Raw genomic sequence first — 13,820 nt, forward strand, 5'->3', positions numbered from 1 at the left:
ATTTAAGTGAAGGAGGTGTTTGGATGTGTCCCTTCACAGGGACATTTTTGATGCTTACTTACATAAGGTTGTTGGGATTGTTTCCAAAACCATGAGCTTTCACTGAAGATGTGAGCCTTGTATTGGTGTGCTTGTCTTAAACAGGAAATCCTGGTGCCTGAGGCCTCTGAGTTTGATCATTGGGAACCAGAGGATGCAACTTCAAGTTGTCCAGTGACAGCGATTATCCCAACCTGGAGAACTTTAACAACTTTGGATATGAGTCACAATAGCATCTCTGAAATTGATGATTCAGTGGTAAGAAATAATTTTTCTTTGTGGAAAGAGTATGACTGATCTGTGGCACATTATACACAGCAGGAATTTTGCATTTGCTCTCTGTATCTTTTTTTCTGCAAGATTTTCAGTTGCACTTTATCTTGGTTAGCTTAATGCTGAGGAGATTTGTTCTAAAGGAACTTTGGTATTTCTTTTGCTAAAGGAGAAACGTTTGTCATTTTGTGCTCTGTAAGCAACATTTCCACATACTGACTTTTTGAAACATGCTTTTACTATTAAAAGCTATAGGCCACTTAGAATTTTATTTGTTCAAGTTAAAACTTAACCGTGCCCCTCAGAGTAACCTGGTTTTCTTAAAAACAAGATTTAACTCTTTGTTGCACTAGGTCATACAGAATGTTTTTTAAATGCCAAAAGCTGAGAAGAGAGACTATATTAGATAATACCTTTCCTTTGCTTGTTGGTCAGCAGATAGTGAAGGAAGTATGGCCTGATATATAGGCTGAAGTGCATTTTAACACATGTATTTTTTCTCTTCTAGAAATTAATCCCAAAGATTGAGTTCCTGGATTTGAGTCACAATGGGGTGTCTCTGGTAGAAAATTTACAGGTAAATGCTTTTGAAAGTGATATTTCACCCCCCCCAAATGCCAGAGACCTCAGAACACAGATTTTCATGCTTCAGAATTTTGTTATTCATCTTCAGGGAGAACAGTTTAAGCCCAAACTGCTTATTCTTCATAACATCAAGTACTTTTTTAATGGTGCATTTTTTATGTGCTCTGGATGTTTTAATTGCTTTGCCAATATTGACATACAACATTTAGTTCTTAATTTAATTCACTGCCAGGTTGGTAAAAATGCAGCTGAGGAAGTTTCCTTTCTACAAGCTTGAACCTGTGTAATGTACAGTTTCATGGTGTGTGTTTTTCATGCTATGTAGTGTCCAGCATGAGAACATTTGCACAAAAAGATGAGCAAGCCATAATACAGCATCTTTGCAATTGTTCAGTTTTAATTGGTGTGTGACATGGATTTTCTGTGCTGTTGTAGCATCTGTACAACCTTGTTCACCTGGACTTATCCTACAACAAACTTACATCTCTGGAAGGTGTTCACACAAAACTGGGAAACATCAAAACTCTGAATTTAGCAGGAAATCAGCTGGAAAGGCTGTGTGGTCTTAACAAACTGTACTCATTAGTCAACTTGGATCTAAGCAACAACAAAATAGAACAGGTAACTGTTGCCTTTCAGTGTGGAATTGTGTGTTAGATCACAAGCCATTTCTTGCTGTGGGTGAAACTGCAAATAAATAGAAGTGGCTGTAGCAGTTTTTGCTGGTTATTGTGTGGATGTGATCTGTGCAAGTAATGCTCAGTCTGCGTGCTCATTTTCATTTGACCAGTCTGTATTCACCCTTTTATTCCAATGCTTTCAGATTGATGAAGTGAAGAACATTGGAAACCTCCCGTGCTTAGAGAAGGTGATGTTATCCAGCAATCCTTTGAGCATCATCCCTGATTACCGGACCAAAGTACTTGCTCAGTTTGGAGACAGGGCCTCAGAGGTGAGCCAGGGTGCTGCTCTGCCTTAAAAACTACAGTTTGGAAAAGTCTTTTTTATAGCCTGGCAAGGAAAGTAGTGCAAATGTTCTAAAAGACTGGTAAGTTTTTAGTGTGTGTTGGAGAAGATCTTTAGAGAATTAAACCATATTAATATTATTCAACTGTGCTCCTGGATCTAAATGAAAGTTTACCCTGCCTTCATCAGGTAACAGTGTGTTAATATTGAAACACAGCTGTGCTAGAAGGTTGTTAAGCTTACCAAACATTCCTGAGTTTGCATTGGATTCATCACGTTGGAGCAAGGTCTAATGTGGTAACTGTTTTTGTGTAATGGTTACAAAGATGCACATAATTTGCAGTAAGCAAAGGTAATTTTTAATTATTCCATTAGCAAGTGGAATGAGGTGCCTTGTTTTCAATACTTTTAGATGTTTTAACTATTTTTTAGGTTTGTTTGGATAACATTGTTACCACAGAAAAAGAACTAGACACAGTGGAAGTTCTGAAAGCGATACAAAAAGCAAAGGAGGTGAAATATAAACTGAGCAATTCTGATAAAAAGGTGAGTTTGGTGCTGTGAGAGAAATGGAATGTGCTGTATACAAAAGAAGCTTACAAAAATACTTGCATAAATTAGATGTAAGCAGAATTCACTAAACTTTCCTTAGCATTGAAATTTTCATGCTTTTTGTGCTTTAATGTGTTATGAACTTTTAAGATTGTCTCTTTTTCCTATTTAGTTTTCAATGCAGTTTTGGTAGTTATCTGAACTTCCTTTTTTTGCTGGCTTGGGAGAGAGGAAGTGGGAGGAAAAGATAAAATGACTTAATCATGTACACAATAAATTTACATTTGACCTTAACAGCCATATTTTACATCTCATACAAGCATGGCAGAGCTGTGATTTTACTGCTTGTGTTGTAGAGTACTGAAATGACTTTCCCAAACTTCCTTCTTGTGGGTATTTAACAGTGGGAGAGAATCAGAAATCTGAATTCTCCTTGCCTTCTCTGGTGTGTGGCTGTGTGCTGTGTAGTTGGTTGGTCCTGTTTTGGTAATAAATTTATGGACAGAACAGGTTCTATCCCTACAATGTGGAAATCCTGTTTTTGTCCTTTTGGCTTGTGAAACTGCCAGTTCTGTCAATGCAGTGACTAGTCAGTGATCAGAATGACTTTTTTCTAAATGAATTCTCAGTGGAATTCTGCTTAGTGTGAAAATTGAAACTTAGAGGAGGTGACCAACCCCGCCCCAAAAATAAAAAAAAAGCTGGCACTAATTTTCTTTTTGCTCAAACTGAGAAAGCTTGGGTAGACTTATTTTAGTTCAGGATCTGATGTGTCCTGTGTGTTGAGGTTTTTTTCTTTAATTGCTGCATACTTTCTTTATTAGATCAGTGAGGACTCCAGGCTCACTGCTGCCAGCTCCAAATCAAACTGTTCTTCTCTTACTGTTCGTCCTTCCTCTCCCTCTCTGCCTCGTCCTGTCAGCTCCAGCCAAGGTAATCATGTATGTATCGTGCTGCTGGGCTGAGCCTCTTGGTTCTGCTTTTCTAAGCTGCATTGATATACATGAATATTATGTGCATGGATATAGGGCTTATCAAGACCAGCAGAAAGACCTGGTAGTGTTGGCTTTGAAAGTGAAAGTTGTGTGTATGTGACTCAGCAGAACTGACCTGTCGTTCCCTGTAGTGTTAATTAACTGGAGTGGAATTTTGGATACAGGGCTTCTTTTGTGTTATCCTGGAGAACTCACCTGCAGGAAACTAGATATCTTTTCTGGTTTTGGATACATGCCATAATGTAAAACCGTGGCATACACAGACATATTTTAAAATTGCTTCTTGGTCTGCAAAATGTGAGCTCAAGCAGCATGTCCTCCATTATTGCTTTTTGGAAGAGCTGCATTTCTGTCACACCAGAAGGAAAGTAGAAAAAGGAGACGAGTAAAAGATAGTTGTGGGATTCATGTTCTGGCTGAGGTGGTGATTTTAGCACATCGGTTGTGCTCTGACCTTACCTGAAAGTATTTTTACTGTGTGTTTCAAATAAACATGCCTGTTGCATTAGGAACTCAGAGTGGTTGCATTCAGAATTTAGAAGAATGGCTTAACTTTCCTTTTTTGCAGGAACCTGTAAGACTGACTTAATGCGAATGCTCATTTGTAACATTAAGAGACAGATACTTCTTGGGTTTGGCTTTTGTCTGATTGAAAAGCTAAAGTGCAGTAGGATATGCACAGTGAGAGAAGACTTTGTAACCATTTAAAAGAGCAGGCATTTTATTCTCAATTATTCAGCGTGGCACAGCTTCCTCTTACCAGTAAATCAGTGGATTGGTGGATGAGGGAGAGAAACATCCCTGAAAAGCTTGATCACTGAAAAAGATCCATTGCTGTGACTTCTGCAGAATCAGTAGAGCTTTCTTAGTTCACTCTAGAAAAATGGAATTGCTCTGACAGCATTTGATTAAGGGACTGAAACCTCGATGCAGAACTGATTGCTATTCATGTACTTTCCTTTTGTAGTCTTTTTAGATCACTTTTGATGTGCAGATAAAATACCAGTTTTTCCAAAATGAAGTCAATGCTTGCTTTAAAGTATTAAGCATTTGACAGACTGTCTCAATCAACAACCTGCAGTTTTATACAGGACCTGCTGTAAAAATGCACGTCAGCAACCACTGGAACTGCTTAAGTTATTAATCAATTATCTTTTTCTATTACAATAGATGTTTAGGATCAAATGAGTCTTTGGAGAAAAGAAAATCTAGAACTTTCTGAAGAACTTATGAGTTTTATAGAGAGACTGTCTAAGATCTAAGGCTTATTTACTGTAGTCCTTTCCCATAAGCTTCCTTCAGTAGAATTTTGGGGAAGGCTCTTATAAATAGTGGGAAAACAGACTGTGGCAAGCTATTTCTCAGTTTTAACAATAAAAATTGATTATTATTTGCTAGGTATCTACTATCAAGGGTTGTTTTCAAAATACTGATTTTGAGAAATCTATTTAAAAAAATGGAGATGTGCTAGGCAAGTAGTTTCACTGTTAAATCATGAATAATGGAATTAATTTCCTGATATGCTGTTTCTATGAATTGTTTTCTCTGCATTTTCTAGACACCATCTGTTTCCGTAACATATTATTCATATTCAATGTCACTGGCAAATGGCTTATGGAAAAAGATTAAATATTTATATAGGAAACAGAAAACCAAAAATAATGCTTGTCATGTTCTGTTCTTCCTGTCAATTTGCGTTTCCTTCTTGCTAACACAGTATTTTGTTCAAATAATAAATACCTCTTGTGTTTCCTCTGACCATGAGATGGTTTGATGTGATCTGCTGAACTTTACCATCCAGCCAGAAGGAGTTTTTATGCTCCAGCCAGACACATATCCACACTGTAACTTTGCTGTTTCTTTGCATATTTAAATCCTGGAGCTGGCTGGCTCAGTGGCAATACTGAAAATTGATTTGCTCTGTTGTGTCAGGTCCATGCTGTGAATGTCAAACAGGCAGAAAGTCAAATGTCCCTGAGGATGTTGGCTTATATGCACTCAGGATTAGTTTTTAGTGATAATTCAGCTTTGAATCCTTGAAAAAGGTTCCAAATAAGGTGAGATAATATCTCAAGTGGCATTTGAGGGACCGGAGGATCTGAGTGTGAAGGTTTTACACAGATATTATACTTGTTCTCTTGAAGCTACAGAAATTTGAGAGCATGTACAAAGTTCACACAGAGGGCTCTGCTGTGTGTTTGCCAGCCTAGCAACAGACTAATTCTGTTAAAGCTGAATCATGTGAAGATTTCTTAAACCAGATGTTGAGATTTAAATTGATTGTTAGCTTGAAAAATGAGCTTTAGCAATCTTTAATGCAACTTTCAGTGCACCTAAAGTTACTTCTGTAAGTAAACTAAAATTCTGCCTGCTTTTTTGTCCTGGCTATTGTGTGAAGTTATCCTTTAGCTTTAATGATTTATGATTAGATCTTGACTATACAAATTTAATTCCACTTGTTTGGCAGGATACTATTAGACATTCATTTTGGTTTTACATCAGTGATTTAAAGAGTTCTTTATATTTGTTCTAGAAATAATTTGTGAAGAAACAGTCCTAGCCAGCAGTTTTTTGCAATCCAGTTGTTTGACTCCTACAGACCATACAATTCCCCAGAGATGCTTTGAAATACCAGACTCCAGTTGTAAAAATCAGGTAATTATGATACTTTTAACAGCTTTTGCAAACTTGTTTTTTGTGTTAAACTTAGGTTATTGTAGTAATCCATAGCAAAGGGATGTTTTTTATTGTCAGAACTAGTGGAAAAGGAGGCAGCCCCAAATTTGAGTCAAGGAGTTTTGGTTCAGCTTATAAATTAAAAGCATAATCCAAGTTTACCAGAGTTGCAGAGGACTGTTGCCACATGTCATGGCTTTGAGATTTTTACCCAGTATTGGTATCACATCATTTAATAGCCATTTATATACTGAGTATAAGAATTCTATCATCTTATTACAATACCAGTTTTTGGAAGATGATTCTCTTACTGGTAGAGTGGAAGAACCTTCTCCCTGTCATCAGGCAATGGCCTTAATTTGTCTTCTCCAATCTCCTCCTGTTTGACAACTTCTGTTTTGTAATTTCATTTGTTGTATTGGAAGCACTCTTTCAAGGAATGAGACAGCAAGACTTGAGGATATCTTTTCCTTTGCTACCAGTTTAGTTGATCTTTGTCAAGTTCCTTTACCTTTTTGCCTCATTTTACCCTAAATCAGTAAAAATTTGTAGTGTGCTGAAATGTCTGTGAGTCACAGATTGAATTTGTTCTCAAGTTAGCAGCAAAAGTCATTCTTTTTCTGCCTTAATTGAATGCCCAACCTAAAGCAAACAGTGTTTCTGGATCCTGAAAGGATGGCTGTTCAGCTGGCCAGGAGTACAACAGGATTTTGCAGCAAGCTGGCCAGCTTTAAAAAGTGTGAGCCAGCATTAACTTTGCTTTTCATGTGTGCTGAAGTCTAAGGAGTTGACAGCTTTGTGATATTATTTTCTTTTCCTTAGGTACCTGCCTCTGTATTGGATTCATGCAAAGAGTATGGAAGTGGTCATCAGATGTGGTAAGCTAGATAAATAAGTTCTAGTTTAAATCCTTGTTAGCTTTTGTGTAATAACAGTGGGTGCTGTTTTCTTAAACCCAGCCTTTAAGGCAAAACAGTCTCTTTCATTGTATTCTGCCTCTGGATTTTGGAATCAAAATCAATTTTATGGTGTTTTTAATCTTTGAACCCTGGAATGCAGTTGGCAGTTTCAAAACCAGCAATAGCTGTACTGCATAGTCCTTTAGCTAATAAGGATGTGCTTACGGTGAGTGGGAAAGAGAAGATGATTTAACCATTTTAGTTTTTACTTTCTATGGAATTATACACTACCAGCTTTTAAAATCAATGGCTGTGTGCAGTACAAAGAGATGTTTTACAAAATTACACTGATTTAACTGTGTTAACAAGAGTAAACCTCAAAGATCTGAGAAAACAGCACCATGAATTGCAGCAGCCATGACTGTTTTTAAGCTCAAGTTTGTACTTACTGAGGCTTCTTCTCTCTTTTGAAGCTTGGAGCGTTCAGAGGAAGAACCCTGTGCGGTGCCTGACCCCTGTGACACCGTCATCCTGCCTTTTAACTGTATGTCCTACACTGCCACAAACCAGGACTTTATCCAGCACCTTTCTGCCTCCATAGTGCAGGCTGTGCAGAAATCTCCCCCCTCCCTCACAGAGAATAAAGGAAACTCTATAGGTAATTCCACTACCACAGACAAGGAAGATGGCTATTTTGAAATGGGACTTCATGAAGGAGATCAGACTTTTGAGTTCAGCACTGCTTCAGATCCTCAGTCATCGGACAGCACAGCAGTGGAGTGTGTTGACATAGTCAAAATTCTCTGGAGTTTTTCTATCCACATTCATAAAGGACTCAGACAATTTGCTTCCTGTTTGGTTCTGACTGATGATATGCTAGCTGTGTTTGAGATTCCTCACCAGGAATTGAGAGGAAACTACCAGCACATCCCTTCTGCCTTGAAATTAATGCTGTGTTTGCCATACACCGATCTAACAGAATTTGGCTTTCTCCTGCCAGAAATCTGTTTAGCTCTGAAGCTGAAAAACAGTAACAACTGCTTGTTTGTTGTTTCAGACTCCCAGAATCTTCAAGACTTTTATTCCTGTTTACACACTTGTTGCTCTCAACACTACACATCAGTGTTACCAAGCTCCACACTGTACTGTGGAAAAGCAAACCTCCAAGAATTCCTCTGTCAACTTATGGAATTGAATTGCATTTCAGCAGAAGATGTTGAAATAAAAGGTTGTTTCCCAGCATACCTTGTTGGTGGGAATAAAACCAATGTTCAGGAAATCTTACATCAACCAGAGTCAGCTGGCAATAGCAGAGAATGGTCAAAAAATGTTTTGTGTTCTGCACTTTATTCTTCAGTGTATAAATCCTCTGAGCAGGGTCCCCGTGTGATCCATCCATGCTGGATATTTCTAACACCACAGCATTTGTACATAGTAAAGGTGGATTTCAGTTTACTGCCAGGTAAATGGGTAGGCACAGAAGAGTTGGGAAGTGTATTTAAGCTGAACAGAATTCCATTAGCATCACTAGTGTTGCATCCAGCTCATGGTTCCATCCAGCAGAAGGGTTCATTTTTGGATGGACACGTGCTGGAGTTGCTCGTTGGATACAGATTTGTTACAGCAGTGTTTGTTCTACCTCATGAGAAATTCCACTTCCTAAGAATCTACAGTCTTTTAAGGACACTCTTGCAGGATGTTAAGACTATTATTATTTTCAAAGCTTCGAGCAAATCTGATGCTGTAAGAAATCACGTTGTGGAGGCAAACAGGCACAGTCAGTCAGCAAGGTAATAATTCCTGTAAAATGGCTCTTGCACAGTGCTTGGTGTGGCTTAACCAGTGTGTTTGCAGCTGTCATTGTGTTTGGGTTTGGACTGTAATATTGATGAAATGCTTCTGCATTCTGCTAGTCTGAAGTATGTGTGAATGGCTGTTCTACACTGTACTTGTTTACCTTTTTTTGTTTCTGTTTTTGTTTTGCAACATAAAATGTAACTTCTTATGGAAGGAAACTTCCTATTCCACGTACCTGCAGGCTGAGGTCATGGCAGGTTGACAGCTATGCTCAAGATAAATAATTTAAACTGTTAAAAATGGAAGTTGCCTGGCTTTAATTTTTGAACAAAATATAAATATTAATTCTCATGCAGAAAAGCTCTGTAGTTCCTTACATTTTGTATGTGTTTTCTGGATCTCTTCTAGTTTTTGCAAGCCTCATCTGACACTGTCATCTTTATATCCATCTGAGTTTCTTGTGCAGAAGATAACAGAAGATAACCAGATCCCTGTTCACCTCCATGTCTCTGTGTCTCTGCAGTATGTGGCTGGGCTGAAAGGAAGTGCCCTAGTTGAGTTTTTCCATGGCAACATTGCAGAGGTATTGTGTCTTCACCCAGGTGTACAAAAAGATGCCTTGTGAACTGTCTGTGCTGCACAGTATTTTAAAAAAGAACTTCCCTGACCAAACTTAGCCACAAGCGTTGAGCTCTGCGAAACCTGGAAGTGTTTTGATCAAAAGTCTATTTGTATTACTCCCTTTTGGGTTCCCTACCACAGTGATTGGGATCCTGCCAGGCATATTTTGCCCTCAAGATCTGTGATGCAGAACAGGAGAGTACATTGGTGTGTGTCTTGAAGACATGATTGCTCCAAGAATGTTCCTCTTTTTTTCTTTAGAGTGGGAAAAGGAATGAAAATACGAGGAGTGAAACATAAATATTCTGACTTGTTTCTGTAATATGGTGCATGACTGCAGTACATGTTCATGGCTGTAGGTACTCCAGAAACAAGGACAGATAAACATAATTTCTGAAAAATATATTTATAGTCTGCGTGAACATCAAATTTAAAAGTACAAATCTTACCCTAAATTTATGATGTGGCTTTTTGAGTGATAAATCATTGAGGTCTGAGTACATATGTGAGTTGAAAAGCTTGAGAAATAGAGACATTTTTTTATTCCCTTATCTCCCTTCCAAAGTTTAAGTAAGCCCAATTATAAGTTGTGCTTCTCTTTTTACATCAGGAGGAGCTGATAAAGAAAGCAGGTGACATTTGAGGGTTCACAGTAAGCTCATCAAGAGAGAAGCTGGGAAGGTGCCTGGTTGGAACAGCACCTGTGCTTCTGTCCTCTCTTGAGGATCTTTAAATCCAACCCCTCAATAGCATCCCAGTAGACTTTTTGAGGCTTGGGAAGCCACTGCTCCTCTATTGATTAAAGTTTTGTTGGCAGTGTCTGTTTTAAAAAGTCTTTTTTATGCATGAGATGTTTTTGTTTTTTCTAGTTTTGGTCAGGAAAAAAAAAAAGAATAATTAGCCCACAACAGAAAAATAATTTTCTTATTTAAACACAAGATATTTTCAGTGGCTGCTATTGTGGCCTCATTTAGCAGCTCTGAGGTGAAATTCTGCTCTTTGCATGTTCAGATGCTTCAGATTTTGAAGTTGTTTCTCTTGTAGCCTAAAGTTGCCTCTAAGATGATGAAAATATCTGAAATATCAAAGTGCAAATGTGATTTACAAAATGAAATTTACATCCTAGGTGGAAAACGAAGAGCTGAGACACCTTATGTGGTCTTCAGTTCTGTTTTACAAGACTCCCAATGTGGAAGTGATGGCTTGTGTGCTTCTCTCAACAAAAGCTATTTACTTTCTGTTGGATGATTCTTTTGTTCATGCTGATGAGCACCAGTCAGGTAAAGAGTTATTTTTAATAAGGTTACAATTTTAACTGTCTGTGTATTTGTCTTCAACTGAAGTACCAATTTTGGTCAATAATCTTACTTGGACCTCCTAGTTGAGGGGTACAGTGGCAAAATTTACTGTATGCAAAGTATTTGCATGAGACTTGTGTTCAAAAACCAGGGCCTTGAGTCACGTCTGCTTCTCAGACAGACCTTTCCAGCTGCCACTGTATCCATGTTTTGCTGTCATTTCACAGTCCCTACCATCACCTAGGCAGCTAAAGGCCCTTTAATAACCAAAATGGTAAGTGGGCAGTAGTGACCTTCAGGGTGTGCATTCAATTCAAGTGGTTTGTTAATGCATCTGCTGATTTAACTCTGGTATGTGACAGCTACTTCAAGAAATGCTGCTAACAAGGAGATTCAGGTGTATTTATTGTTTGAGAAATTATTAGCCACTGTACCCACTTTCTTCCTAATTTCTTTCTTCAAGTGTGAGATAAGTATAGGATTTTAATATAAAAATTAAGTTTATGGGCAGAATAATTCTTTTTTTTTTTTTACATTTTCATTATGTGTATACTTTTAAAACAGATTTTTGGAACAAAGAGAACTCAGATTGTGAAAACAGTTCTTTCCACCTCTCTTGCTGCTTTGTGCTAAAACTTAATGACCTGCAGTCAGTAAATGTTGGCCTATTTGACCAATACTTCCGCATTAGTGGTGAGTAAATCTTGTGCTTTGAAGTTTTTCCAGTCCTGCTTTGTTTTAGTCTTCTGTTAGATGGATTCCTGTCTTTATTAGTGAGATGGAAGAGTGTATGATTTTGTTGCTTCTTCTTCTTGAATTCCCTAGAGCTGTAGTTGAACCATAAGTGTACATCGTATTTTAAATGAAGAGTAATTATATTATGTATTTTTAAGGGCTTTGTAAGGATTCTATTGTTGTTTCCAAGGATTTCAAAGATTTCTGAATAATGAAGCACGTTTTCAGGAGAAATAACCCTTGCAAGAAATAATTTCTGATGACAGTTGCATGTTGATTCAAGAAATGATAATGCCACGTATGGATTTGTGAGTGGATTGTATTCTGTGTTCTCCTCAGGCCATTCTGCAGATCACATTGTCACCTGCCTGACAAGGGACAGCTACAACACTCACACCTTCATCCAGCAGCTTATGGCAGTTCTGTCTTTGCTTGCACGCACACCTTCACCTGAGCCAGTAGACAAAGACTTCTACTCTGAATTTGGGAGTAAAAACACAGGTGAGTGGTCCTTCCTACCTGTCATGAGTTATTTGGGCATCAGACTTAAGGCTTCATCTAAACTCCACTGATTAAAAGTGGAAAAACTTGAAAGCAGGGACTCTGTATTCAGTGATCTGATAATGCTTTCAGTGAGTTCAGAACTGGGGAGTGGGAAGGAGGGCAGAGGAGGTCACTTGGTGTGGAGGTGGATAATCTTTGATTTGAGAATCAAGCTATGTTTCCTTTAACTTCTGCCATCACCTGAACTAATTGTGTGGTTAGAAATTTGCAGAAAAGTATGTTGATAATGCAAGAAAGACTCCAGTAGAGGTTTGCATCCAAATAAAATTATTCCAATATTGTATATGAGCAAAAGCACATATGAATAGATACAAAACTTGAATTTTTCTATCTGTCAAAGGTAATTGCTTGTCCTGATACATTAAGGAAGTATTATTTAATACTGAAATATAATAATGTATGTTTCTTGCAGGAAAAATGGAGAATTACGAATTGATTCACTCTAGCAGAGTAAAATTTATTTATCCAAATGAAGAGGAAATTGGGGACCTTGCTTTTCTAGTGGCAGAGAAGATGGATGGTTTGACTAATCTTCCATCCCTCAACATCCTTCTGTATGTGTTGGCATTCCAAGTAAATCACGGTGAAGGATCTGCTCAAAACACTAGTTCACTTCAACCTAAAACACTTATACTGACCAGCTCTGATTTGTTCCTCTTTGATGAAGATTATATCAGTTACCCACTACCTGACTTTGCTAAGGAACCACCAAAGAGAGATAAGTATCAGCTTGCAGATGGACGACGAATCCGGGATTTAGACAGAGTACTTATGGGTTATCAGACATATCCACAGGCCCTTACATTTGTGTTTGATGATGTTCAGGATCAGGATCTGATGCAGAATTTAACACTGGATCACTTTGGAGAAGCTGGTAATGTCCCAAGTGGAAATACTAAACTAGAAGGCAGCAAAAACAGAGAGATCCAGTGGTACATTTTTATCCCAAGTGCAGAAAGCAGGGAGAAATTAATTTCCTTGCTTGCAAGGCAGTGGGAGATCCTGTGTGGTAGGGAACTGCCTTTGGAACTCACAGGGTAGTTATTGCACAGCCAGGTGATTTCAGTGTGTATTATAAGGTAAAGCACAGTGTTTAGGTAAACAGCACCTGTTCTTTGTTCCCATGAGGAGCTGACCTGGGCTCCCTTGCTCCCTAATGCAGTGAACATACATAGTGCAGTACACAGAAATATTCTGAAGTGTTAACTGGGGACTGAACTTCTTGTACAGTCTACTTTTTATGCAATAGTATATAGTGAAAAAAAAATCATGAGACATCCTGGGAAACTGTATGGAAAAATTAAGGAGTCAACACTAGATAATACTGTCATCTGGGGCTGTTAAGGTTTCCACTGTTCTTCTGTATATATCAGTCTTGCTGTTCTATACAAATTCTAATGTGTAAATAAGGGTAAATGCTTGTGTACGTTCAAGTGCAATGTTCTTTGTACAAGAAGTATTTTGGGTATGCTGCTAATGCTTATTATTTAATGATCTTACAGTTTTACATATGTTTTTCTTTGAGGCCAAATGTAATTATTTGCTGCCAATCTTCAACTTAGCAGTGAAATTTGAGCCACAAACAAGTAAAAAATTTTCTTATGAAATTATTTTCATAGGCATTCTTTTTCCTTACCCTAGGATAAAAGAATTCCCTGGTAAAGATCCCCTCAGTATCATCTGCAAATTGGAAATACCCAACATAGGTATATGAGCATTTTGTCAGCAAATAATGAATTTGTATCTCTGAACACAAAGTCTTTCTTTTTGCCTATCTTGTCAATACAAATAAAGTGTAATTTGACAGTTTTCTCTTGGCC

At 37.9% G+C, this 13,820-nt stretch overlaps 1 protein-coding gene across 3 annotated transcripts in view; it reads left to right on the forward strand.

The window, feature by feature from the left end:
• NISCH (nischarin) overlaps positions 1 to 13,809 on the forward strand; it is a 29,231-nt gene extending 15,422 nt beyond the window's left edge. Inside the window, exons 8-21 of one of the 3 annotated variants that reach the window (XR_004359141.1) lie at positions 145 to 297; positions 821 to 889; positions 1,333 to 1,518; positions 1,721 to 1,849; positions 2,296 to 2,409; positions 3,240 to 3,356; positions 5,944 to 6,065; positions 6,909 to 6,964; positions 7,459 to 8,775; positions 9,191 to 9,365; positions 10,530 to 10,683; positions 11,266 to 11,394; positions 11,776 to 11,937; positions 12,413 to 13,809. Coding sequence is in view for 1 of the 3 variants with exons in the window: in XM_032699457.1 (XP_032555348.1) it covers positions 145 to 297; positions 821 to 889; positions 1,333 to 1,518; positions 1,721 to 1,849; positions 2,296 to 2,409; positions 3,240 to 3,348; positions 5,944 to 6,065; positions 6,909 to 6,964; positions 7,459 to 8,775; positions 9,191 to 9,365; positions 10,530 to 10,683; positions 11,266 to 11,394; positions 11,776 to 11,937; positions 12,413 to 13,041 (3,504 nt within the window). In the remaining 2 variants the exon portion in view is untranslated. The remainder of the gene's footprint in view (positions 1 to 144; positions 298 to 820; positions 890 to 1,332; positions 1,519 to 1,720; positions 1,850 to 2,295; positions 2,410 to 3,239; positions 3,357 to 5,943; positions 6,066 to 6,908; positions 6,965 to 7,458; positions 8,776 to 9,190; positions 9,366 to 10,529; positions 10,684 to 11,265; positions 11,395 to 11,775; positions 11,938 to 12,412) is intronic. The other 2 variants (XM_032699457.1, XR_004359142.1) reach the window with 2 other exon arrangements.
• The last annotated feature ends 11 nt before the right edge of the window (positions 13,810 to 13,820 follow it).

This window comes from Chiroxiphia lanceolata, chromosome 11 (genome assembly GCF_009829145.1).
Source record: "Chiroxiphia lanceolata isolate bChiLan1 chromosome 11, bChiLan1.pri, whole genome shotgun sequence".
NCBI lineage: Eukaryota > Metazoa > Chordata > Aves > Passeriformes > Pipridae > Chiroxiphia > Chiroxiphia lanceolata.